The 24,191-nt window shown below is 53.3% G+C and overlaps 1 protein-coding gene across 1 annotated transcript; it reads left to right on the top strand.

Annotated features, from left to right (window-relative positions):
- The first annotated feature begins 977 nt into the window (after positions 1-977).
- Xkr5 (XK related 5) lies at positions 978-22,378 on the top strand. Its single transcript, XM_058584856.1, has 7 exons — positions 978-1,035; positions 3,176-3,359; positions 8,766-8,950; positions 9,840-10,049; positions 11,507-11,676; positions 14,715-14,826; positions 17,984-22,378. Exons 1-7 carry the CDS (start codon positions 978-980, stop codon positions 19,129-19,131), a joined length of 2,067 nt encoding a protein of 688 aa, XP_058440839.1. The 3' UTR covers positions 19,132-22,378.
- Positions 22,379-24,191: the final 1,813 nt, after the last annotated feature.

Genomic DNA, 24,191 nt, shown 5'->3' with positions numbered 1-24,191 from the left:
TGAGTCAAGGGCAGTCACAGAGGGAAGTTGGAGGTGGTTAGGTAGCAACTCAGCCCTTTCTCTGTGACTCTTTTTTCTGCTTCTCTTTCCAAAACCCTTCCATTTGCTTCAAGGCCAAAGACAATGATCTTAGCTCTCACTCAAACTGCTGCTGTCCCAAGGCAAAGCCTCACCATCCAGCTTTTAAATCATTAGATTTCTTAACATAGGAAATGTAGGACACATGTGTGTTCCTCCAGTAATACCTAGGATTTGGAGAGAAATTTTTTCTAAAATTGAAATGCTGACAGAGGTACAGAACATCACGCGGATCTCTCACCAACCAAGAAGAGCCTTTATTCCTCATCCTAATTTCTGTACGTGATTTCAACTTTATATTCATATTCTAGTGCATGACAGTACTGCTTCCACGTGCATGCGGCCACATAGTCCCTTTGAGAGGAAAACTGGAAAGGGGTTGAGAGTGAATATAAGGTGGGAGGTAGGCAAGAGCGAACAGGGCAATGAGGTTTTTGAGAGAAGAGAAACTGAAGGACGGAAGGGGAGAGCTTCTGTGAGCAGAGGCTGGGAAGGACTTGGAGGTGAGATGCCACGGAACGCGCCCTGCGTTTTTCTGGCCACATAATTGTAAGATTTCAAAGATCCAATTAACGATTCTAATTCAGTTCCTTCCCGCCCCTCTCCCGGACTTGCTTTCAGCAGCACCCCAGGGCCAGGACCCACGAAAAGGGCACTTCTCCTTACGTCCAGATCAAGGGGCCAGACCTAAACGGGACTTCCCCACTGGGAATCTGTCCTTCCTCCCTCCTTCCCTCCCTCCCCTGCTAGCAACTTGGCATAAACCAGAACCAGCCCCCGTGCGCCCAACTGCTCTGGCCGAAATGCCTCCCGCAGTCGGGCCTCAGGCCGGAAACCTCCCCGACTAGGGGCGTCTGACAGGGGAAGGGGCGGGCGCAGGCGGCGGGGCAGGCTGGAGGATGCACGCGGGGCTCCTGGGGCTCTCCGCCCTGCTGCAGGCGGCGGAGCAGAGCGCGCGTGAGTGCAGCGCAGCCCGCGGCTGGCGCCGGCGGGTGCTCCCTCCACCACCCTCACCCCACCCCCGCGCCGGCGGGGGCGCAGACCCCACTCTGCCCGCTGGGGCAGCCTGCAGAGCGCTGCGCGCGGGTGCTTGCATGCTGGCTCTCCTCCCAGCTTGCGGAGCACGCCCGCCAATCCTTAGTGGGCGCTCAGGGTTGCAAGAGCCCTCGCGGATGCCTAACCCCCCGCCGGTGCTCGAGAGCGCTCAGGAATGCACGGTCCCCCGGCGGTTGCATGAATTTCCACCCCTCCCCCCACCCATGCATGACCCCTTCCGCGGATCCAGGGGTCGCCCACGGATGGGGGATTCCCCCGCCGGAAAAGGCGGACTGGCATCCCGCCCTCCCTCCAGAATTCTTAGTCCACGCGCTTGGCAAAGTGCTGTGGTGCGAGATGCGCCCCGCCTCTCCCCATCGCCCCGGCCGGCCTGAAGCGAGGAGGCCGCTCGGGAGCCGAGGGCTTGGGGGACCCAGGGCCTGAAGGACAGTGGTTCCCACTGGGGTTTGGGGTGGGGCAGACGAGACTGCCGGGGAACCCAACCGCCGAGTGAAGGCAAAGCAAAACGGCCATACTTTTCGCGCCCTTCCCGTTTGAACGTGTAACTCTTTCGGTGCCGGAGAGGAGTGTCTCCGCCCACTTCCGCCACGCCTCCGGTTCTCAGACTTCCGAGCCCGCCTCTGGGGAGCGGGTCGGTGGCCTTAGGGAGGCTCCAGGATCAAGAAGGTTCCGCGCCCGCTACCATCACGCACGCCTTCGGGACCCGCCGGGCGCTGACTCGAAATTTTCTCTCTGATCTGCGCCGCGGTTCCTCGCAGGTCCCCGGGCGCACCCGCAGCGCTTTCTCCAAGTGGCGCTGGAGGAGCCGGGGTGGGGTCCTACCCAAGCACTCCCAATTCCTGCCCTGCGGCAGGGGAGGGCTAAAACCGGACGGGCAGGCCCGGGTTGGCGGTGTGTGGCGGGACGCGCAGGCGGTTAGACCGCTGGACAGAGCCCAGGGCCCAGACGCCTCTGCTGGGGCTGCACGACTCCCAGCTGTTCCTCCGGGCAGTGCATTTGCCACCGAAATTCATGGCTTGTGCTCATAGACCCACTTAAACTTTAATACTGTAAAATCCAAGTAACAGTGATTTAAAAGAGTTACTGGGCATCCCCGTGTCCACCAGCGCTGCTGCCTCCATTACCAGCCTCATAGGATCCTCAGCCGCGGTGGGGAGGTGCTGACGTTTGCACAGGTGGAGGAGGCTGCCTCACCGAATTAGCTGGGAGGATAAAGGCCAGCAGGTGGGCAGCAGTGCAGGGTGACTGAGGACCCTGTGAGGAGGGGAGTGCTGGTCCTCTGCACCATGTCCCAGAGAGGAGGCGGCACACTTAGAGCACATCCTAGCTGCCAGGTACTTGGTACACGTAGCTCCTTGTAACAGGGAGGTGCCCCAGAGAGGCCTGTCACCTTTCTGCCTGCCCCGGTTGCCAGCCAGCTCTGCCAGCTCCCAGGCAGGGTTCTAGTAGAGTCTTGCTGGCGGTGGGGACACCGTGTTGATTGGTTAGGTTGCTTGGTTTTGTCTTTTAATGAGATGGAGTGTCGAGTGTATAGACAAGAGGCTGAGGAAAGCAAGTTCATTGTCCTCACAGGTGCCAGAGGGAGGAGGCTACAGAGGGCCCCTGAGGAAGTACAGTGGTCAGGCGGCAGAAGACAGCAGCCACGGTAGAAAGGCCAGGTTGGGGCCTCCTAGACAAGGACCAAGCACAGCGGGGACAGTCTAGGACAGGCTAACATGGATGATTTGTGTGTGTGTTGGGCTCTTTTGACCCCTGGACGCCTGACTCCTGGCACTGAGATGACTAAGGCAGAGCAGTACTGTCTCCTGGGGTGGGGGCCAGACAGAGGAGGGTGGCTCTGGGTTGGGCAGTCTGCATGTCACAGGCATGCTCTTGGAGGTGCCCTGTGCTACCTCTAAGAGAAGTAGTCTCTTCCCACCCAAGAGACTTTGTAAGATTTCAGAGCATTGTAACATCCAGAAAACTTGAAAATACTTACAGCCCAGTTACCCAGTCCAGCCCTATCCTTCCATAACCCCTCTGGTTTTTCTCGTCCCTCCAGGCCTCTGTACTGTGGTTTACTACTTCACCACAGGACAGCTTCTCTGGGGATGGCTGGCGTTTTCTGTCCTCCTGCCTGGCTTCCTGGTCCAGGGCCTGAGCTATCTGTGGTTCCGAGAAGATGGGCATCTGGGACGTAGCCTGTTGGTGATGCTGCACCTCCTGCAGCTGGGCGTCTGGAAGCGGTAAGAACAGCCAGCCTCCTTCCACCTCCAGAGCCTGACCAGGTGCAAGAAGGGACTCCTCTGACCTCTGTCCATATGTTCTGTCCTTAAGGTCCTGGAAGTTCAGGATCACACCTCTGCTTGAGACTGACATCCCCTCATCCAGCATCTCTAACACCAGGGCCCCCTCCTAGATGCATCTGTAACCTTTAGAAAGCTTTTTCTTCTCTTCAGCCAAATTCTGTCTTCATGTTGTGTCCATCCTTTGGTCAACCTTTGGAGCCACGTAAAGCTGCTCATGGCAGCTCTGTTTGAACACCTATTATCTTAGTCCAGGAAGGTGACATAGTTGAGTTAGCCACAGGCTAGACAGTGAACACCCCCATACCCTCACACCCCACAGCAGCATCTGTTCAAGCTTTTGTGAAAGGAAGAAGTCATCTGGGAGCCAGAACCAGGGTTTTTGCCACAGAAAAGCTGCCAGAGATGTATCTAGTGCTGTGGGCTTACCTGTGGTCCACAGGCCACCTCTGAGGCAAGGTGTGGCTTCTCCCAGGAGCACCTGGAAACAGGGAGTTGTCAGAGAGATGTGGCAGTGAGTTTGCACAAATGTGCACTTCAGCTCTCAGCAGCCTCAATGATCCCATAGGGCTGAAGGGACTTTTTGTAAAGGAGAAGAATTCAGGGATCAGATTGGTGAAGCCTGTAGTTCAGTGTTTATCAAGGCCATGAGAGTTCAAGAGTTCCAAGTGTATTGAAGGAGCCCTTGCCAAGTGTTGCTCTCTGTTCTGAGGGTTTGTGCTGTCACAGTCACTGTCCCTAGGACTTTCTCACAAGGCCCTGAAACAAGTATGTGGCAGGTTCACAGGTGGGAGCCCCATGTCCAGAGAGAACATGGGCATGGCATGCTGCCTGCCCCACCCCGAGGACCTTCAGGCCAGAGTGGAAGGTGCTCCTGAGAAAGACATGGGGCAGCCACCACAACGTCACAGGCCGCAGTCGGCCGTCTGTGTCAGCAGGCACCACAAACACACCCACAGCCACCTCAGAGTCTCCCCAGCTGGGCCTGCATGTGCCAGAGTGCCGGGGAGGACTGGACACCGAGGACTGGGAGGCAGCAGAGAATCTTTTGCCTGAACTTGGGGCCTGCAGCCTCTTCTGAGCACTGCCTAGCATCTCCTACCCTCCCTAATCAGCCTGGCCTCAAAATGAGAGCAGGAGGGCCGCGGGCCTCTTCCTGACCTCAGCCATCATAGTCATCAAGAATGAGACCTCAGGGGCAAGTGACCTATCGAGAAACTGAGCCAGGCTTTCCTAAGCAAATGTTTGATAGCCTGAGAAGTTGACTTGTCCTGTAGTTGCTAAGGAGAAGCCTTCCGAGTAATTGTCAGGTGGATGTGCCTTCTGAGACTCTGGGCAGCCTCAGGCCCACCTCATCTAGAGCCTTCTTCAGAGGTGGGGATGCAAGAGGCCCAGGGCATGTCCAGATTCTTGGTACTGGTATTTGACAGTGGACTCCATCCTCTTTTCTTCCCCTGGGCTCTCAGAACCTCCATAAGCACACTGATATTCTGGTATATACTGAAAATTAGCATGGGTAAGTGAAGAGAGATGCAAAAATTAGGAGCTAGGAAAGACAACTAGTCACGTGTATCTGATCATTATAAAGAAGTGAAGGTAACCAAAGAAATTTACACATAATTTAAAAGAACACAAAAAAATTTTAAAAGGGGGGGTTGAGCGAATAAAAAGAAACAATAAAAGCCAGAAAAGGGGGCAAAATATTAGAACATGATCAAGCCAGAGTGGGCACTTTGTATAACAAGCCAGAAATTTGGTTCTAACTTCATGACAGTATAAGCATAAGAAACTACCCAGCTTACAAGTTTTCTGAGATTACAAATTAGCCAAAACACAGAAATCTACTTCCTTAGTAGGGAGATTTGAAAATAGAAATAAGAATCTTTTCCTTATTCTGAAGCTAGCACTTTCAGCTCTCACAAAGAAAACATGGTAAAAGTAGTCTTTTAAAGCAAATCGTTTTTTTAAAATCACAGTTTGGTAAGTCACCTGTAGGGGGAGCCAAAACAGTGGTATTTTGCACAATCCTGAGTTGGATCCCAGTGGCCCACAGGAAGTGATTCCATAAGGAAATGCAGAGGAGCCTTCAAAAACAGAACAATCAATAAAACACAACCAACTTGAGGAAAGTTGCTTATAAAAATTCAGGGCTTTAAAACAAAATTGCTGAATTTTTTTAACACAAAATGATACAAACTATATTCATGTTAAATCTGACTGTTCAAACCTGACATTAGTAGCAGCTTGTTTAAACAAAGAGCTACTTTTTTTCTATTTGGGCTTTTTGTGTCCCTTCTACTACTATATGTCACCAAGATCTTTTTAACAATTTTTAAAGCCTGTCAATTCAATTGAAACTCAGTGTAAGCTGGTAGAAGAGTCCCTAGCTAATTTCCTCAGCATGCATTCTGTGTTAGCACATTTAGAAGTTAAAAGTACTTTAAAAGAAAGAGGCAAATTTTAAGGGCGTGTAAGATAAGCTCAGTGTAGATGGGTGGAGACTGAATACTTAAAAAGTACGTAAAACACAGCTCTAGTCAAAACCTTGAGCTGCAGGCTGACAGGGCCAATATCCCCAGGAATGTTACATTGGAGAAAAAAATCACTTATTCTCCATGTCTTGGGCCCAAGATAGACTACTCTAGTTGTAGTGGACACATTTTCATGCTTACTTGTTAGTTAGGAAAGACTAGATTGCTGAGAAACTGAATTCTAAAGACAAGTTAGGCTGATGGGTTGTGTTTCCAAGCCTCTGTGTGGAGCCTGTGTTCCTAATGCGACCAGGACCCTGGACCGTCATCCACAGGGCTCGGCACGCTTGGTGGGTGACTGTTCATGGTTAGTGACTTGTGTGAGTGCAGTCTCTGAGGCTGAGTTCGGAACAGAGCTGAGAGAAGGATGTCGGCAGAGCCCCAAGAGTCAGACTTGCCCTCCACACAGAAGGCAGAGCACTGTCCCTACACCCGCTGAGGTCCGGTCCTGGCGCCTCTGCAGGTTCTCACATCGTGGGAGGGGAGGCGGCTCTGACCCAGGAAGCCGCCAGTGTTGCTGCAAAGGCACGGCAGCTGCCAGAAACTTCTGTCTGGGGAGTAGACGTCTGTAGTCAGTATAAGAGGGTGTTCTCTAGAGCAGGGAAAGTACCAGGGTAGAGGGACCTTGGTCGTAGCCTAAGGAGCTTGCAGTTGGAAGCCCTGGGAGAACTGAGACCACCGTGGCAGGCTGTGCCTGGAAGAGCTGCCCTAGCAACAGTCGGCCGAGGCTCTCAGAACCCAGGCCAGAGCAGGTGGGGGCCTGGGTGTGCTGTGGCCGGGACAGATAGGTTGAATCTCAGGACCAGGTAGCCAGATCTCTGCACCTTCCATATCACCCCAGCTTTCCCCAGGGCCCCCAGTGACCTACTGTCACAAAACCTGGGTGGCTGCCCTCCCTCAGGCCGTCCGCATCCTGGAGGGAAGCAGCCTCAGCACACCCGGGAACCTTTCACCATCTGCCCCACCCTCTGTTCCACCAGACTCTTGACAGTTCCCAGACACGGACCCTTCCCACTGCCCCCACATACTCCTTTAGGTTCCCTCCCACCTCAGCTGCCCAACCAGGCCTTGCCATCCTCCCCGCAGAGAGCCCTCCTAGACCTCCTGACCCCCTACCCAGGACTCGGACTCCACCTCCACCCTCACTGCTCATTTTGATGGTTTCTTCCTCAATCCTTTCACGTGTGTTTTCTTTCCAAAACTGAATCATAAGCTTCTAGTGAACATGGTTCATTTTTCTGGTTATATTTTTTGGGGTTTCATATGTTTTTTCTTAACATTAAGTTTGTGTCAGAATCGGAGCTTCAAAGACTCAGTAAGAAATCAGTTCACTCCAGGATTCCAAATCATGAAAAAGGAAAACTGTTTTCCCTAAGCATCTTCCCTAGGCCCTCAGCACTGCAAGTAAAACCCTTTCAAAGGGGACCCCCTACCTTCTGCTTGGACATAGCAGAGCTGGCCAAAGATCAGAGTCTGCCTGTCTGGCAGAGTCTAGGGAGATGCTTGGGAAGCCTTCCCCCGTGGACTTCCAGGGACATTGGCTCTGGCCCAGGGGTTGCTCAACTGTGTCTCTGAACTTGGACAAGACAAGGAGGTTCTGCTCCTAAATGGAGCTGTAGGCACCACTGCCCACACAGCAGGCAAGTGGTCACCTCCCTTGTTGCTGCTATGCATAGAAACCTCATCACCAATGGAAACTCCAAGTCCACTGAACCTCCAAGTGTGACCAGGGAGTGGCATGGTTGTTATATATTCCGTGGGGCCCTTTGGGCAGTTTAGCAGGTGCCCCACACCACATTATAGACAGCTTTCAGAAGATGAGAATATGAGGAAGAGGCTTCTGGGATGGATTTATGGGAAACAGAATGAGAAAAGAGCATTCTAAGTCCTTTCACTGGTGTTTGACCCCCTTCCAGACCCTAGGAAGGTTACCCAGGTGGGCTGAGCTGAAGTGTCCTTGGGGTCCTGCGCAGCCCGGTGCGACAGACATGTGAGGGGGCTCATCCCTTCTGCTGTTTTCTGTGTCCCCCAGGCTGCTAGCAGCTGTCCAGCTGCCTCCAGCTGCCTCTGGTTCCCCATTTGCCTCAGCCTGGTTTCCACGCTCCACCTGACAGCCTGACTCTCCTCCATCCACGTGTGTGTGTGTGTGTGTGTGTGTGTGTGCAAGCACGTGAGCATGTGTGCATGTGGGCGGCTTCTCCTTCTCATCCTGGCCCCTAAGCATGAACAGCCCCCCAGCTTCTTGGGTGTCTTAATTTTAGGGCACAAGGTTCTTGTGTGTCACAGTTTTAGGGCACACAAAGCTTTGCACTCCATGAGTGTGAGGATGAGGGTTTTCTCATCTCTCTGGGCTCTAAAGAGATGAGCACACACAGCACCTTGGAGCAGGCAGCTGCTGAAGGAATTGATTCCCATCCCAAGAGGCTCTGGGGCAGGGGAGTCAGTTGGAGTTGCCTTCAAACCTTGCCAGCCTATCCGTCTGGGTTTCCTTGCCCTGTGGCAGCTCTGCTCAGAGAGACCCTCCTGCACTGGGTCCTGGCTCCTCACCTGCCTTCCCCCTCCCCTCCCAGATGTGGGGAGTCTGTGGCACATAGGCTGGGCCTGGCTGAGCACCAGAACTCAGGGCACACCCATTGGAACTGACATCTCCAGCTTGGAGTCAGCCCAGTGACAGCCTAACTGATGACTTTGGGTGACATTGAGGAGTACCTAGGGTATTTCCCAGAATGCTACCTGTCTCTGAATGAAAGAGGTTGTCCTATTGAGTCCTGCCACAGCCTGGCTCCATGTGACCATGCCCCTTGCTCTTCTTTAGGCACTGGGACACTACATCAATTGCTCTGTCAAAGGCAGAGGAGGCTCCCCACTGGGGACAGCTGTGGCTGCAGGAGGCTGACCTGTCAGCGCTCCGGCTCCTGGAGGCCCTGCTGCAGACGGGGCCCCACCTGCTGCTCCAGACATATGTTTTTCTAGCCTCAGACTTCACAGATGTTGTGCCAGGTGAGTACCTCTTGCTGCAGAGCTCAGACTGTCAACTTCCCAAGGGGGACATGAACATGTGACTGGTTGGCAAAACCCTCCCATCTGAGACTTCCCCTGCCTGGGAGAATGAGGGCATCCTGTGCTCACTAGCCCGTAGGGGACTACATTTGGCTTTGCTTGGGGCAATGCATTCTCAGTGAGCTGGCTCTCCTCGGGGGTTAGGCTGTAAGATCAGACCAGAAGATAGAAATTGTGCACTTAAGATGACCCTGAAAATACCCCAGGAAGAACTGGTTCTCAGCGAGATGAATGCTCCGTCTTCCCTGTGTCCTTAGTCACTAGAATAACTCCTAATGCAGCCAGAGCTGACTCCAGAGCCTCATGGAAACCACAACTCAGATCCCAGCCGATGCACATTTCCATCTCCTGCTTCCACAATCTCTCCTTCCCTCCCTCCCTCCCTTTCTCCTTCCTTCCCTCCTTCCCTCACCCACCTCCTCCCTCCCCCTCCTGTCCATAAACCAAATGCTCAGAAGACAGGACTGTATCATTCTTCCATGCATCTTCATCGAAGGGCCTGATGCCATTTATGTTCTGATTATAGTTTTTTTATTAAATCTCCTTCACATGATCCAGTGATTGAGCAGCAAAACACCTGGGAAGGAACCACATTCATCATCTTCCAGGATCTGCTTTGTTCTAAACAGAACTTAGACCAGAGGATTTGGACCTGGGGCTGGGAAGTCTTTATGTTGTTATGTTTCCACCTTCAAGGGGCTTGGTCAGTGGTGTCCCCTGTAGAGCTGGGTTTTAATGAGAGGTTATATGTCCCATTAAAGCAATGAACCTTCAACAGTGGCTGTTTGGAGCCTGTGGGGAATGTTCTGTCTGTTTGCTTCCCTTTCAGGAGTCAGCGCCCTGCTCTCCTGGTCCTCACTGTCCTGGGCCCTGGTGTCCTACACCCACTTCCTGGGTGTCCTGAAGCCAGGCCACCGCGTCATGCCATGGGCTGCCCTCTTCTGCCAGCAGCTCTGGCGGATGGGCATGCTGGGGACCCGCGTCCTGAGTCTGGCTCTGTTCTGCAGAGCTTACCGCGTTTGGGTCCTGGTGGTTGGAGGTAAGCAGATCTCACGCTCTGGTCATCTACTGCTGTGTAACACCACACCACAGAGCAGTATGTCTTAGAAATACTGTTGATGATCATGAGCCCCAGGTCTGGGGCTGGCTTGGCTGGGCCGGTGGCTCCTGCTTAGAGGTCGCCTGTGGTTGCAGCAGGAGAGCAGGCATCTGGGTTCACAGGGAGGCTGGAGCGGGCTGCGTGCACACATGGCCTTGCTCTTCCACAAAGTAGCCTGGACTCACCCTTGGCAGCTGAGAATTCCAAGACAGGAAGTAGGACCTGCCAGTCCTCTTAAAAGCTAGGCCTAGAACTGGCTCAGTATTGCTTCCGCTGGGCTCTGCTGGTCCGAGCAGCCACAGGCAGCCCAGATCCCCCTGTGTGGAGACGCAGACCCCAGCTCCCAGAGGGCCGTGGAGTGGGAAGGAGGGCATGCAGCTCGCTCTGGAGAGACCTCGCCATAGCTTACATATCCCAGCCTCGAAAGTCCTAGGGACCCCCAGGGCATAGACACCATTCTACATCAGAGACTAAAATCTTTCCCTAGAAAAACTGCCATTCAAACAGGAGGGAGGTCTGGGGTCCCATTGCCCTGACCCAGTTCAAAAATATACAAGTTATGAGAAGCTGCTTATAGTCTCTGAAAGTGCTCTGACATTGTCTCTGTCTGAAACGAGACAGCTCTTCAGAACCCCAGCCCTCTGTCCAGGGCACACAGAGATGCACAGTGATGACAGGGAGTCTCTCTGGCCTTGCACACTCCTGAATGGGGTCTGTGTGTCTCTGCCAAGGACAGCAGTCTCCTCTGGTCATCAGTGAATACACTCTGCAAGAAAGAACAGTGTACTCTTGTTTTAAGGGAACTGGAGACATTGAGAGATATTTGGCTCTTGGGCCCAGAACAAACATTTGATACAGTTATTGGGGGGGGGGGGGACTTGCTCCAAAAGAGAAATTAACGATGTTTTTATTCATCCTTTTAAAAACTCGGCTTTAACTCTAGAAGGATATTACTCATCTTAAAATATAGGCATAAAAACTATAGCTGGACCACATAGAATCCTTCCCTGTGGGTATGGAGGGTTTTGGCTCATGTAGTAACAATTTTAAAATAGTAGAGTCGATTTTGTAACTGCCTCCTTAAAAACTTTCTGGAACCCAAAAGGCAGGGGTACGTAACATCTGACATGTGCCATTGAGGGCAGCAGCTCGTCTTTGTTCCCGAGTCTCCAGACTAGGCCAGTGCCCTTTGGGAGGCTCGAGAGGTGATAGGTGCAGAGCTGGACTGGCCGGTTTGCCACTCCTCCACTCTCTTCTGGATTCTGGTGTCTGTTCTTGGATGCTGGGGCAAGTGCAGCCCAAGCAGAGAGGGAGGTTTCCAGGCCGTGCTTCTGTGTTCTTGCCCCCTCCCCCACCTCCCCCCAGGACCCTGACCACCACCGCTCACCTCTCCCCAGGTGCCCACTGGCTGGTGATGACGTTCTGGCTCGTAGCCCAGCAGAGTGACATCATCGACAGCACCTGCCACTGGCGACTCTTCAACCTGCTGGCGGGGGCCGTGTACATCCTCTGCTACCTCGACTTCTGGGACAGCCCTTCCAGAAGGAGGATGGCCACCTTCTACTCGGCAAGTGCAATGGGGGCACTCTTTCATCCCGGCTCTCCCAGAATGTGTGTGGCCTGTAGTGTGTGTGTGTGTCTGTGTGCACAGGAGCGTGAGTGTGCACACAGCTATGAAAGAAGGACTGGCATGGTTTACAGGAAAATTCTAAAAGGAATTAGTCTTGAATGGAGACGACGGGCTGTGAAAATACTGAGCCGACGTCCAGGTGCCACCAGAGCATCACTGTGGCAAAGGCGTGTTTGGTGTGTTCTCTGCTGTCTGCTGAGGGTCCCTGCAGGTCCTCGTCCCACAAAACAGCCTTGGTCATCACCTCAGTCTTTACCAGGTGTTTATCACCGAGTTCCAGATGCGGTCCTACCTAGGGTGACAATCTCAAAGGTGGCCTGATGTCAGTCTTCAGGTTGCTTCTATTCCAGAAGAAATTTCTACCCATTTTTTAAAAAAATTCATATTGGTAAGTTCACATGATAGTGAGGCAGAATGTGGGCAAGGCAGGAGAGAAAAACCTGGAGGACCTAGCAGCACGGCTTCCCATTGGTGGCCAGAAGGTGAAGGTTGAGCTGCACTGTGAAGAGCAGAGACAATATGGCCCAGGGGGCAGGCCCCAGGTTTCGAAGGCTAACGAGTGACTGAACCCCAGCCCTGCTGGTCACGACCCAGAACTCAGATCCTCGCAGCCTTTTCCACCTGTCCCTCAGTGTTCCTGTGACAAGCAAGACCCATCTACTTTCCAAGGGCCTTATGAAGAGCAAACAACAGGTAGCATAAGTAGCTTGGCACAAAGTAACCGATAAATGGAGGCGAGACACGTGACAGACGTCACAAGCCTTAGCAGGCAAACTCCAGGGGGGTACACATTCGAAAGGAAATACGGTTAAAAAAGATGGTGAGACACCAACAGAGACGGTAACAACTATAAGAAAAATACAGATGATGACCACCCAGCTTCCCAAGGGGGCCTCAGACCTCCAGGAGCCTGAGCCAACTGGGTCCTGGTGAGGGAGTTGGGGCCCTCCCAGAAACTGAGGCAGCACCAAGACCCCCTCTTCAAACCCCAGTTCTTGCAGTTGAGTCAGAAAGATTGCAGACATGTCACCCAGAGTAACAAGAATGTTTAATGAAGGAATAGGAAAGCAGAAGGGGACACTCTCAAGGGAGAGGGTGGGTCCTCTCAGGGAAGACAGGGACTGTGTGCCTCTCCTGAACTCCAGTTTTATTGGGGATCCCAGAGACGTTTCCAGAGAGTCCTGCCCAGGTCCACCTCTTGACTTTCGACTGACAGCAGGACGGTATCAGACTTTCAGGCCTTCCCTGTCATGGCAACTCTAGGTCACCTTGGCTCATGCTGACCAGCTCTAGTTGAATTCTTAACCACACACAGATCGATTTTCTGGTTAGGAAGAACTTTCCTTATCTCCCAGAGTTCTGGGATCTGGTCACAAAAATCTCCCGGGTTCCTCCCATCAGTATTCTCCTGGGCCTGCATTTCCCCTGCAGTGAACAACAGGTAGTCTGCTGAGGAAGGTGACGTATCCTGTCCACTGAGGAAAAGAATGCATATGGGCGTCAGCACGGAGGGGGAGTGGTTACAGAATTACTCTTACCTTGTGATCCCCCATCCTCATCTGTCCCCTAACAGCCGTGAGGCCCCAGGGGCCATATCCACAGGGCCTTTGAGCCTCTGCACTCCACTGTCCCCCTATTCATTTACTTCTCAGGTGTCCCTCAGGCAAGGATGGTGACGGCTCCACTCCTGGAAGCCCATGTCCCATCCCTAAGCCCCTGGAGAGGGAGGCCCAGGTCAGGCCCAGATATCGTAAGGGCCACAGGCAGAGGATCACAGCACTGAGGTGGAAGGCGCCCAGAGGACCAGTCTGCCTTCCACCAGACTTGTGGACCAACCAGACATCTGTCAGGAGTCAGAGTGAAAGACTGCAGGTTTTCACAGGGGCTGCTGAGACCCCGCCCACAACAGCTCCTAAGAGTTTTTAACCCTCGACTTATTTGAGTTTCCTGGATTAAGATGAAGCCAGTGAATCACCAGGGCAAATCTTTGGAAGACTTTCTGAGCATGTCAGTGCTATAACTCAGTTTCCTATGTCTTACGGTCAGCAGTGAAGTGTACAGATGGTCCCAACTTCTATTATTTGATTTGCAGTGCAGCAGAGCTGCACCCATGCTGACATTCTGTCACTTTTAATGCACTATTAAGTTACGTGAGACAGTCCACTCTTCCCTATAAGCGGGCTTGGCGCTACCTGACTTTGCCCAAGTGGGGAAGGTAAGTATTCTAGGCACACTTGGCAGTCTGGGCTGTACTAGGGTATTTGGGAGGTGAGGTACCTCAGACTTATTTCCAACTTAGCAACATTCGATTTACAGTGGGTTTATTGGGTGGTAACCCCATGGTAAATCAAGGACCATCTGTATAATCTTGAATTATGTGCTGTTAATTTACATATTTCAATAAAAATTTACTTTTTATATTTAAAAATTAGAAACAAGTTGATAGGCCAGGCCAGCCTGGAGGCAGGTGCCTTTGGGAGAGCCCACCAGCCACCGGTTTCCAGCCAGGGAGATCCCCTCCCCCACTGCCACTGCGTGGTGCAAAACAAATTAACCCTTAAAGGTGCTCCTGTTTACAGGAAATCTCTAGACTTGTTATGAAAGTCTGTGACTCTAGCTTACTGGAGCTCGGTGACACCCTGAGCTCTGCACATGGCTTTCATTATCGTGTTACGATATGAGTCCCTGCCTACACCCAGCCTGGGCGGGAGACAGAGGTGGGAATAAGAGCAGCCCAGCCTGACTGCCCTAGGGAGCCCCCACAGCCGCTCCAGTGTTTGTGACTCTGACATTTTAATGAGCAATGCTAGGAGGCTCTCCCTTGCAGAGAGGTTTCCCTTGAGGATGAGGGTTCTGCTTCTAGGGGCCATTCGGCCTGGGCACCCTGGAGACAGCAAGGAAGAGCTGCAGATCCAGGAAGGGCGCAGTGGCTCTGCCTTGTTCTGACAGGTGGTGGCTCTGCCTTGGTCCCACAGGTAATGCTGCTGGAAGACATCATTCTTTTGGTGCTGGCCACTGACTTCCTCCAGGGGGCCTCATGGAGCAGCCTGTGGACCATAGCTGGGGTCTTGTCTGGATTTCTGATAGGTAAGACCCACCGTGGCTGCCTTCTCAACTTGGTTGTCTTGTTTTTACGTCGGACTCAGAGGACAGGAAACTGAGTTCAGAGGTGGTGGGCTAGGGACTGAGGACAGAGCCACTGTGCTGTGGCTGGAGGCCATGCTCCAGGGCCAGAGAAACTGAGATCAGGCCTGTTGTCCTGTCTTCACTGCTGGGAACTCAGGTGAGGCTGGGCCCAGCCCCTTGTAGCCAAAATGCCTCCTGTGCCAGCCCCTCTCCAGGCTCCCATGGGGTTCGGGCGATTTCCCTCTCCTCCCTGTCCTGGCCTGGCCACACCATCCACAGCAGAACAGGGAGCTCCTGCTGGCCACACAGGCACTCTGGTGTCTGTCACATGTGCCGCTGGTTGGAGAGAGTTTGCACAGAGGTCTCTAGGAGACTCCACGAGACCAGCAGTTGCTAAGTGGTCTAGCTGCGTCCACCCCAGCTCCATCATGGGCATCAGCACCATGCTTGGGGGCTTCAGGTATCAGTCAGGCTTAGTGAATGGACAACCTGATGTCACTGCTGTGTCCACGTGTTGACCTTGCCTCCCTGATAGGGGTGAGCTCAGCAGGGGCTTCATCCCTGTACTTGAAGGATGATGCCAGCCTGCCCCCCACCGCCGCCCTGCCAGCCGCTCTTGAGCCTGTGGTGGATTGTCCAGGATGGCCACCACACGTGGCAGTGGCCCCTGCCCAGGATCCCCCACTGTTCACTACAAGCCTTGGTCCTGAGGTCCTGCCACGCCCCATCCCTTCCTCTGCCCACTTGTACTCTGAAGGAGGCACATGGAGGCAACAAGACCACCTGACACCTGGGCCCTCCCCAGAGAGGTGGGCAGCAGGGACCTAGGGCCTTTTTCTTGCTCACAGCTCTGGGGGTGGGCTGGCCTACGAGAGCAGCCATGACGGGGAAAGAGCAACCTTGACACAAAGCCTTTGAGGTGAGAGACCATTCACAGCACAGAGGAGATTCCCAGTACGTGAGCCCCAACCACCTGGGCCTTAAGTCTGCCTCCTCTTCCTCAGAGTCCCGAGTCCTGGCTTGGCAGAGTGGGCGGCTGAGCCAATGCTTCTTCTTCAGATGAACTTTTATTTTCAGATAGTTGTAGTTTTAATCATGCAGAGAGTTCCTGTACCCATCACCCAGTTTCTACCCTGCAAGACTATATCACAGTCTCACAACCAGGACAGAATGTGACATAGCCCAGACAGGAAGACCCTCCCACACCAAAGACCCCCACAGTGCCTACTTCCTCTCACCCCACCACACCCCCAGCTCCTGGCCAGCAACCCACCCTCCTCTTCTGCACATGTACCACTTCAAGGATGTTACGTAAATGCCCTTGTGGTACCAGTTCTGGGTGGTCCTCTTCCCTCACCGGCCCTTTGATGGCTGAGCAGCCTTCCACAGCATGGCAGGACCACAGGTGAACCACCTGCCCACTGAAGGGCATCCGTGTAGTCCTTCATAACGCAGCTTAGCTAACGGCACTTTCATTTCTAAGCTGCCCGTGTGCGTAGAATGGCCCATCTCAAGAACAGCAGGCTGCCCAGGCAGGTGAGAACCTGCGGCTCCCAGAGGCTCCCGGCCCTGCCAAGCAATCCCTGGGGGGTGGGGCCACGTGGAAGGTGGGATCACGGGGGAGCCAGCCGTGAGGACTGACCTCTTTGGCTCAGGGGAAGCACAGCGGAGTCCTATAAGCTCGGGGTGGGAAGACACAGGCAGGGCTCAGCCAGAGTGGGCCTGCCCGTCCCTCTCCGCTGAAGGCAGAGCGCGAGCAGGCCTGGCTCACGGGGGGCCTCAGGAATCCTCAGCAGGAAGAGATACAAAAACATGAAAAGGAAAGGAATTTTGTGAGCCAGTTGTTAAATGCAGGCATTATTGAGAATTAACTATATCATGTCTATACTTACAATCAAATACACTATATCAAAACTGATATCACTAAATATGAAACGAAATGGAAAGGAAGAAGGTAGGAAAGGAGGGAGGGAGATTTATAGACCAAAGAGCTAGAGCTCAGGCTGAAAGTAGACAGTCCCAGCTCACGTTTAGCCCCCACCACCTTTCCTTCTTTATTGAGCACCTCCTGCCTGCCAGCCTGGGACTACAACCCAAAACCAGCAAATGGCATGGCCCTTGAAGAGACTTTTCACTGGATCTGTGTGCTAAGGACTTCTGCGACCCCACAGCTTGGTTCGTCTTGGGTCATTCATTGTAAAAGGTGACACTGGGTCCCTCCCAGCAATGTGAGAGTCTGAAGCAGTGTGCAGAAGTTGTGATCAGGGCCTGCTGCAGAGGCCACACCGACCATGTAGGGATTCTGCCCTTTTTGTCCCTGGTTCGAGCCCTGAGCAGTGGCCCTTGGCCTGAGAGACAGAGGGTCTGGGGCAGAGTCCTGGGGCCCCTTGCAGCTGTCACGCTGGCGTGTCCTGGCGCCCTCAGACTCTTCTCCCGAGCACTTCCTCCCGTTTCCTGCGGTTGATAAGGAGCGCCCTGCCCAGTGCTCCTCCAGTGCCGCAGGAAGCTGGGCGCTGTGTGGGAGGCTTACTGGAACGCTCTGTTAAAGAGATTACCCAGCAGTCAACACTCCTGATCAAAATGTACGAAAAAGGCAACAGTGTGACCAAGATGTTTGCACACAGAGGAAGCCCGGCTGCTGCTCCTGGAAATTCCTTGATGTGTCTATTCAGGAGCAGGATGGGCCTGGGCTGCAGCCCTCCGCCAGCACCAGAGCCCTGTGGCCCCTCCACCCAGGGTGTTGACTAAGAGCTCTTCTAGGCATGTTGCACACTCACACACGTGTGCCCACTCCCACATGCTACACATCCCCGTGCTACACACCCGCTATACACATGTACACACATATTCTCACACACAACCCGAGCACTCAGTGGGAGTGTGCTTGAGAAGGAAGACCCAGAATCGGCAGGAGTCAAGCTCTCTTGTTCCAGTTGAAGATGAGCTGCAAATTCTAGAAGCTGCAAACTCCCCCAGAACATGCATTTCTCAGGCTCCAAATAGTCTCACTTTGGATCCCACTGATATTGCTCTACTCAAAATGGCTGGAACCGCAAACCACGAGGCGGCTGCAGGACTTCCAAGAACTTGACCTGGTACTCTCTTTCTGTCTTTTCAGGCAGTGTGTCGCTGGTTATTTATTACAGCCTGCTACACCCCAAATCCACAGACATCTGGCCAGGCTTCGTGAGGACGTGCCGAGGCCCTGCTGGCAGGGACAGCGCAGAGCAGGAGGCCCCACCCCAGACCACGGCTCCAGCAGCCGGAAGGCCTGAGAGCGCAGAGTCCTGCCACAGAGAAAGCTGGGTGCCTGCCAGTGTGGAGAAGGCCCCCAGCCCAGAGCAGGGCCCTCCAGGGGCAGAGACGGGGGACCCAGGCTCCAGGGAAGGGTCCCTCCTGAGCCGCCACCACTGGCTGCTGGTGAAACTTGCCCTAAAAACAGGAAATGTGCCCAAGATCAACGCAGCCCTGGGAGAGGACAGTCCTGGCTGCCCTTGTCCCCCCACATGGGGGTCCAGTCAACACTGCAGTCTGCAGGGGCAGACCCTATGTACCCAGAAAGCCCACCTGTCATCCCCCCATGATGCTTCAACCCTAGAGAAAGGCTCCAAGTTTGAAGGGACCCCAAAAGCAGAGGTGGACGCCTTGGAAACCTCGAGTTACATCTCTTTTGCCAGTGATCATCAGGACAGTGTGCCCACCCAGAAGCCATCAGCCACACGCGGGGAGGACAACCCAAAGGAGAGAGCCAGGGCTGCCCCCAGGGAGCAGGGGAGGACTGCAGGGGGGCAGCTGAGAGGAAGCGAGGGACAGGAGAGCACAACACTGTACTTCAGTGCCACCACGGAAGTGGCCATGTCCTCACCCCAAGAGGGCAGCCCCATGACCCTGCTGATGGCCCGCTCCAGGAGGATGCCGGGAGAGAGCAGCCCTGCCCAGCCTCCCTTGCCCCAGCCCGGTGCCAAGTCCTTCCCCCTCACTGTGGCCAACATCAGCCCCATCCTAGGCGCAGGCCCGTGCAGACACTTCCGCCCCAGCCCAGGCCTCCCTGGACCAGCCCCGGGTGGCTCCGAGGGTGGGGAGTGGCAGGAGCCGGCAGAGGCCCTGAGCCATCCTGCTGTAGTTGGCACCCCGAGGCTGTGGCCACAGATGAGCCTGAGATCCGCTGAAGAGCCCCGCCTCACATCCACCCCCAAGTCCGAGCCCATCCAGAGGGACTGCAGCTGCCCGGACAGGATGAAGCACGAGGCAAGCTTTTACATCTGACCACAGTCACAGTGAGACAACAGGTCACAAATGGGGCCAGCCACTGGGTGCCATGATGAGAGAAACCACCTCCAACGTCTTCGTCCTTGGACGGGCTTTTCCTCCTCTGGCTCGCCATCTGCCCACCTGAAAAATGAGGGAGCAGGACTGGATGCCCCCTGTACCTCCCGCAAGAACGTCTCCCGTGGCACCTGCACAGGGGACATCCTAGCACAGTGTACCCAGGTGAAGAGGCTCCCAGACTGCTCACCTCCTCCAGTGAGCTGAATGGTCCCCATTTCCCATCTTGGTGGCACTAGGAAACAAAGGTAAAACTCAGTTCTGTTTTACCCTGGGTTCTTTTGTAACTAACTTTTCCTGACACTGAGTGCTTATTAATTTTTTTATTAAATGTATTCCAACTGCATTATTTCTTGGAGTCACACAGCTAGACAATGCAAACTCTGGAAGCAGACAAGAACTACAGTGCCTGGAGTCAACAGAACTGAACCCGCAAACGCCGTTCTGAGATTTCCTCCGCTCTTTGGCAGAGTCTGGATGGTATTTTTCAGTGAAATCCCAGCTCTCCTTCCCGCAGGCCAGCCGGCCAGCAGTTCTTTGTCTGCTTTTGATAACTGCCATCCTGACTGGCGTGAGATGAAACCTGAGAGTAGGGTTTTCCTTGATCTCCAAACACTGCTTCCTCCTCCATTCCACGTGAGACTCAAGTGCATCCAGCGAGGGCCGCCAGCCCTCACTCCTCTCTACAGGCTGTCCCTGTGGGTAGGAATTTCCATCGTTTCTCTGCGCCTTCCTTCACCGCTGGCTAAGGAAATCCAATCATAAACCCTCTAGAGAAAGGACATGGGGAGGGCTGTGTGCTGTTAGGGTGGGGAGTTTCTCCTCTCCAAGTGTCTCTGGGTCCAGGGACAGCATCGGAGCCCCAAAGAGGACAAGAAGCCAGCCTCGCTCAGGCCAAGACCACACAAACATCAGCAGTGAGCTCACAGGCATCCTCGTCACCAGCCATGGAAGCCAATCAGACACTTCAATGCCACAGTAAACATTAACTATGGGGAGTTTTAAAAGAATGAGTAAGTCATAGTGACAGTCACTGTGCCTCACATCATCCATTTTTTTTCCTCCTCTGCCTAGGTTCTCACCAGCTGAGTGAGAAGAACATGGGCCCCTCAATTCCTCCCATTCATCCTCTGATTCTCAATTCCAGCACGCCTTTAATTTTTTTGAGTTCTAATTAGTTATACATGATAGTAGAAAGCTCTTCAATTCTTTGTACACAAATGGAGAATTTTTCACTTCTCTGGTCATACATGGAGTAACATCATTCGTGTAGTCATGCATGTACCTAGAGAATGATGTTCGTCTCATTCCACCATCTTTCCTACCCCTTGCCCCCTCCCCAACCAGGAAGGCGGTCACCGTAATAGGAGTTGGCTTGTTCAACTTTTCTTCTCTAATGTAGCTCCCAAGTCAGAGACGGCGATGCGGTAATTATAGCCTTGCCATAACAAGTGTATCAGTGTGGACTTTTCCATGGTATTTTTCCATGGGAGGTTTCCTCCTGTGAGATGTTAACTTAAGATCTGGATTATAGCTTTCACTTCAGAGCAGGCGATGCTGCAGCCTGAAGTCGGTGATGACGCTGGCTCTGGTAGCGTGGATCACAAGGGGGACACTGGTCACATTGATTCTGGAGACACTGATGGTGAGGACTGGTGGTTGCTCAGTGCAGGAGCTGACCCCAGCAAACTGCATCATCTCCCACGTTTTTAACCAGCTCCCCAGAGGTGATGTCAAACCCGCACACTCTGGATGGGGTGTCGCTCTTCTCTGCCTCACAGCTCCTGTGGGGAGGCACTCCTCCTGCCTGCCACATGGTCATCGCTCCTCCCGACAGTGGGCCCCTCACTACCGCCTGCTCCTTTTCCTTACCAGGTGAGCTGCTGGGGGGAAAGGTCCACCTGGTGCTGAGGCCTCTGCTGGACTCATCCTCCACCCCCACCTCTGGTCCCCGCTGGCTTCTCCTTCCCTTACAGCCGCCATGCTGACTGTCCACTGCCCCCCAGTGCCCCTCAACACGGCTCTGCTGCACCTTTGCCCAGACTCCGTGCTGTGGCCACCCATCTGCTTAGACCTGGAGGAGGGCAGAGTCGCTCCTGGGCACCGGAACCTGGCTCGCTGCTCTAATGGGCTGCTGCCTCAGGAGGGGGTCGTCACCCAGGTCTCTGACATGGGGTTTGCTCCCAGGGCACTTATCTGCGGCTACAACCACCTGGGGAGCTGGACGGGCTCTCGTGACCTCGGCTTCTAAGAAGGGTCATGGCCGGCTCTTACTCTCAGGTGTTGCACTTACCTGTGGACCAGGGCAGCCTGTCCACCTCAGATCAGCTCCCACCCTGGGACAGGACTAGCAAACGTTCAGGCTCAGGTGCAGACAGAGAAGGCCTGCTGCTGGCTCTTTGGGGGGCCTGTGGCTTGGGCTGTGATCTGGGACGGGAGAGGGAGCCTGAGGAGACAGAAGAGGCCTCGCCGACATTCTGAGGGACAGCACAGTGCCATCTCCAGTGGCCGGTCTGAGGCCCACTTTCCCTGTGCCACAATGCCTTTTACCACGGGTAGCAGAGCTGCAAGCCCTGACTAAAGTCTCCCCATTTTGCTAATTTTTCCTGGAATGTCACAGGCTCTGTGCTGGCTTTGAAGACCCAGAGCTCCAAGTGGGGATGGGTGTCCAGCCTGGGAGAGGTCAGTGGAGGGCAGAGGACAGGAGGCAGCCAGGGAGAGGTGAGGTGGAGGAGGCCAGCAGGACAAAGTTCCTCCACTTATCTCATGCACACCCCCCCCCATTATGGATTAGCATCCACTTATTGGAGAAAACATTCAGCCTTTAGTTTTTTTGGGATTGGCTTATTTCACTTAGCATGATGTTCTCCAGCTCCATCCATTTACCTGCAAATTCCATGATTTTATTCTTTTAATGCTGAGTAATATTCCCTGCAGGTCCTGGGGGCTGGGTTTCCCTGCCTGAGTAGGAATGGCGGAGAGGAAAACGCATGAAAGCTATGGCCTGCAGCTTGTGGACGGCCAGGTGTCCCCTCTGGGAGAAGAAGTTAGGTTGTTACGGTTTGGATGGGAGGTGTCCCCCGAGAGGTCAAGAGTGAGACAATCAAGAAGGTTTCCAGGTGGAATGATTGGGTAATGAGAGCCTTAACCCAATCAGTGAGTTAGTCCCTGGTGGGATTAACTGGGTGCTGACTGGAGGTAGGTGGGGTGTGGCTGGAGGGGGTGGGGCATTAGGGGCGTGGCCTTGGGGTATATATTTGTATCTGGGGGCACAGAGTCTCTGCTTCCCGATCATTACCGCTTCCCTCTGCCACACTGTTTTGCCACGATGTCCTGCCTCGCCTTGAGCCCCGAGAATGGAGCTGGCTGTCTATGGACTGAGAGCTCTGAACCCTGAGCCCCCAAGTAAGCTTTTCCTCCTCTAAATCGCTCTTTTCGGGTCTCTTAGTCACAGAGGCACAAAAACTGACTAAACAGAGATAGGCTCAAAAAAATAAAGAGGCTCTCTAAAGGCGGGCTGGATTTGTTTATAAGAAGCGTCTGTTCAGTTCCTTGGCCCATGTACTGATTGGGTTGTTTATTTTTTTGGTGTTAAGTTTTTTGAGTTCTTTTTATATCCTGGAGATTAATACTCTACCTGACATGCATGTGGCAAAAATTTGCCTCTCTCTTCACCTCATTGGTTGCTTTTTTTTTCCCTGAGAACAGCGAGCAGTGTCCCCGTCTTGCAGTAACGGGCCAGACACTCAGAAAGATGAAGTCGTTATCTGCAACCTCAGATTTTGCTAGAAGAAGACCCATCTCTCCCACTCGGCTCTTCCCAGTACTGCTCTGCCCGAGGCACAGAGAGCCCAGAGCTCGTTTCTCCAGTGGTAGGCCACGCTTCAGGGATGAGGGGGAAAGGGTAATCCTGGTTCTTTCATTTAATACTTCATTTTAAAAAGAAAACTAAGGACAAAGTGTCATTTCAAACCCCAAATCCAGGAGTGGAGTCGGGTGATATTCTTCATCAGCCTGGTCGGTTGCTTTTTGTGTTCTTCTAGTCTCAGTGGAAAGGACGCCCTAGGAACAGGAATCCCTACTGTTTATTCTGTTCCTAGCCTCATCTTCCCCCTCTTTCCTTTCCCCATCCCCAGCCTTGCCAATGTGTAAACAATTTGGAAAAATCCCCAATGAGCTGAAAACCTGTCCGTGTTACTCCAGCTGGAAAGAATTGTGCTCCACCAAGATTCAGGCCCCACGTAGAATGGAAACCCTGGGGAGGCCAGGACAGCCAGTCATCTGAAGTAGAAATAAGCATATGTAGAAATATGTATATATAAAATACAGTTTAATATATAGGAATAGAATACATATAATGTAGAACTAGGATCAAATTCAACACAGAAAACCAATACTCTCTTAAAGAGAGAAACTAGACTGAGTTTCAAAGGAAAATCCTTTCATGGTGCTTAAAAACCCTAGTGTAGTCAACATGTAGCTGGAGATCACATCCATGAAAAGACTCAGAAGGAACCGTCAGGCCTCGTGCTCAACGTGACAGAATATACGTGGAAAACAGGCGAACGTGTCTGCCTGCGCCTGGGGGGGAGCGGGTCTGCTCCCTCTCCTGAGGCAAAAGCAGAGGAGTCACTGGGGGTGGTGGCGGGGTCCCCTGCTCCACGCCTCCCCCCAGCAGGACCGAGCTTCTTTCTCTATGATGAAAGAGGCAACGGAGGAAAGCTAGGTGGTGCTTTCCTCAAGGGCCCTGCTTTCTGGATTATTCCCCCCCCCCCAGATCTCTGAGCATCCTGTTTGCCTTTCTAGGTTTTGTGGAATTGAAGGCACTTCCCCTACTCTGCAGAGCAGCAAGAGAAAATGTATGTCAGACCTCTTGTTGACACTTGAAAGCAGAACTTTTGGGATATGAGTGTTAAACCTATTTTTTGATTTAGAAATGCTGAACTTGTAGGATATGCATAGAATCCATTTCTGGATTCAGAGCCCTTGGCAGCGGAGCA

Source organism: Marmota monax, unplaced genomic scaffold, assembly GCF_021218885.2.
Source record: "Marmota monax isolate L192 unplaced genomic scaffold, Marmota_monax_Labrador192_F-V1.1 WCK01_AAM20220418_F8-fsc00310, whole genome shotgun sequence".
Classification (NCBI taxonomy): Eukaryota; Metazoa; Chordata; class Mammalia; order Rodentia; family Sciuridae; genus Marmota; species Marmota monax.
Note: the sequence above shows the minus strand (reverse complement) of the source record. Positions and strands in the feature narration are given on the sequence as shown.

Bases quoted from the DNA above. Each gene is read 5' to 3' on its own strand.
- Xkr5 (XM_058584856.1), top strand. From the start codon at position 978: ATGCACGCGGGGCTCCTGGGGCTCTCCGCCCTGCTGCAGGCGGCGGAG. The intron at 8,951-9,839 runs GTGAGTACCTCT...CTTCCCTTTCAG, and splicing joins CTTCACAGATGTTGTGCCAG to GAGTCAGCGCCCTGCTCTCC. The intron at 10,050-11,506 runs GTAAGCAGATCT...ACCTCTCCCCAG, and splicing joins TTGGGTCCTGGTGGTTGGAG to GTGCCCACTGGCTGGTGATG.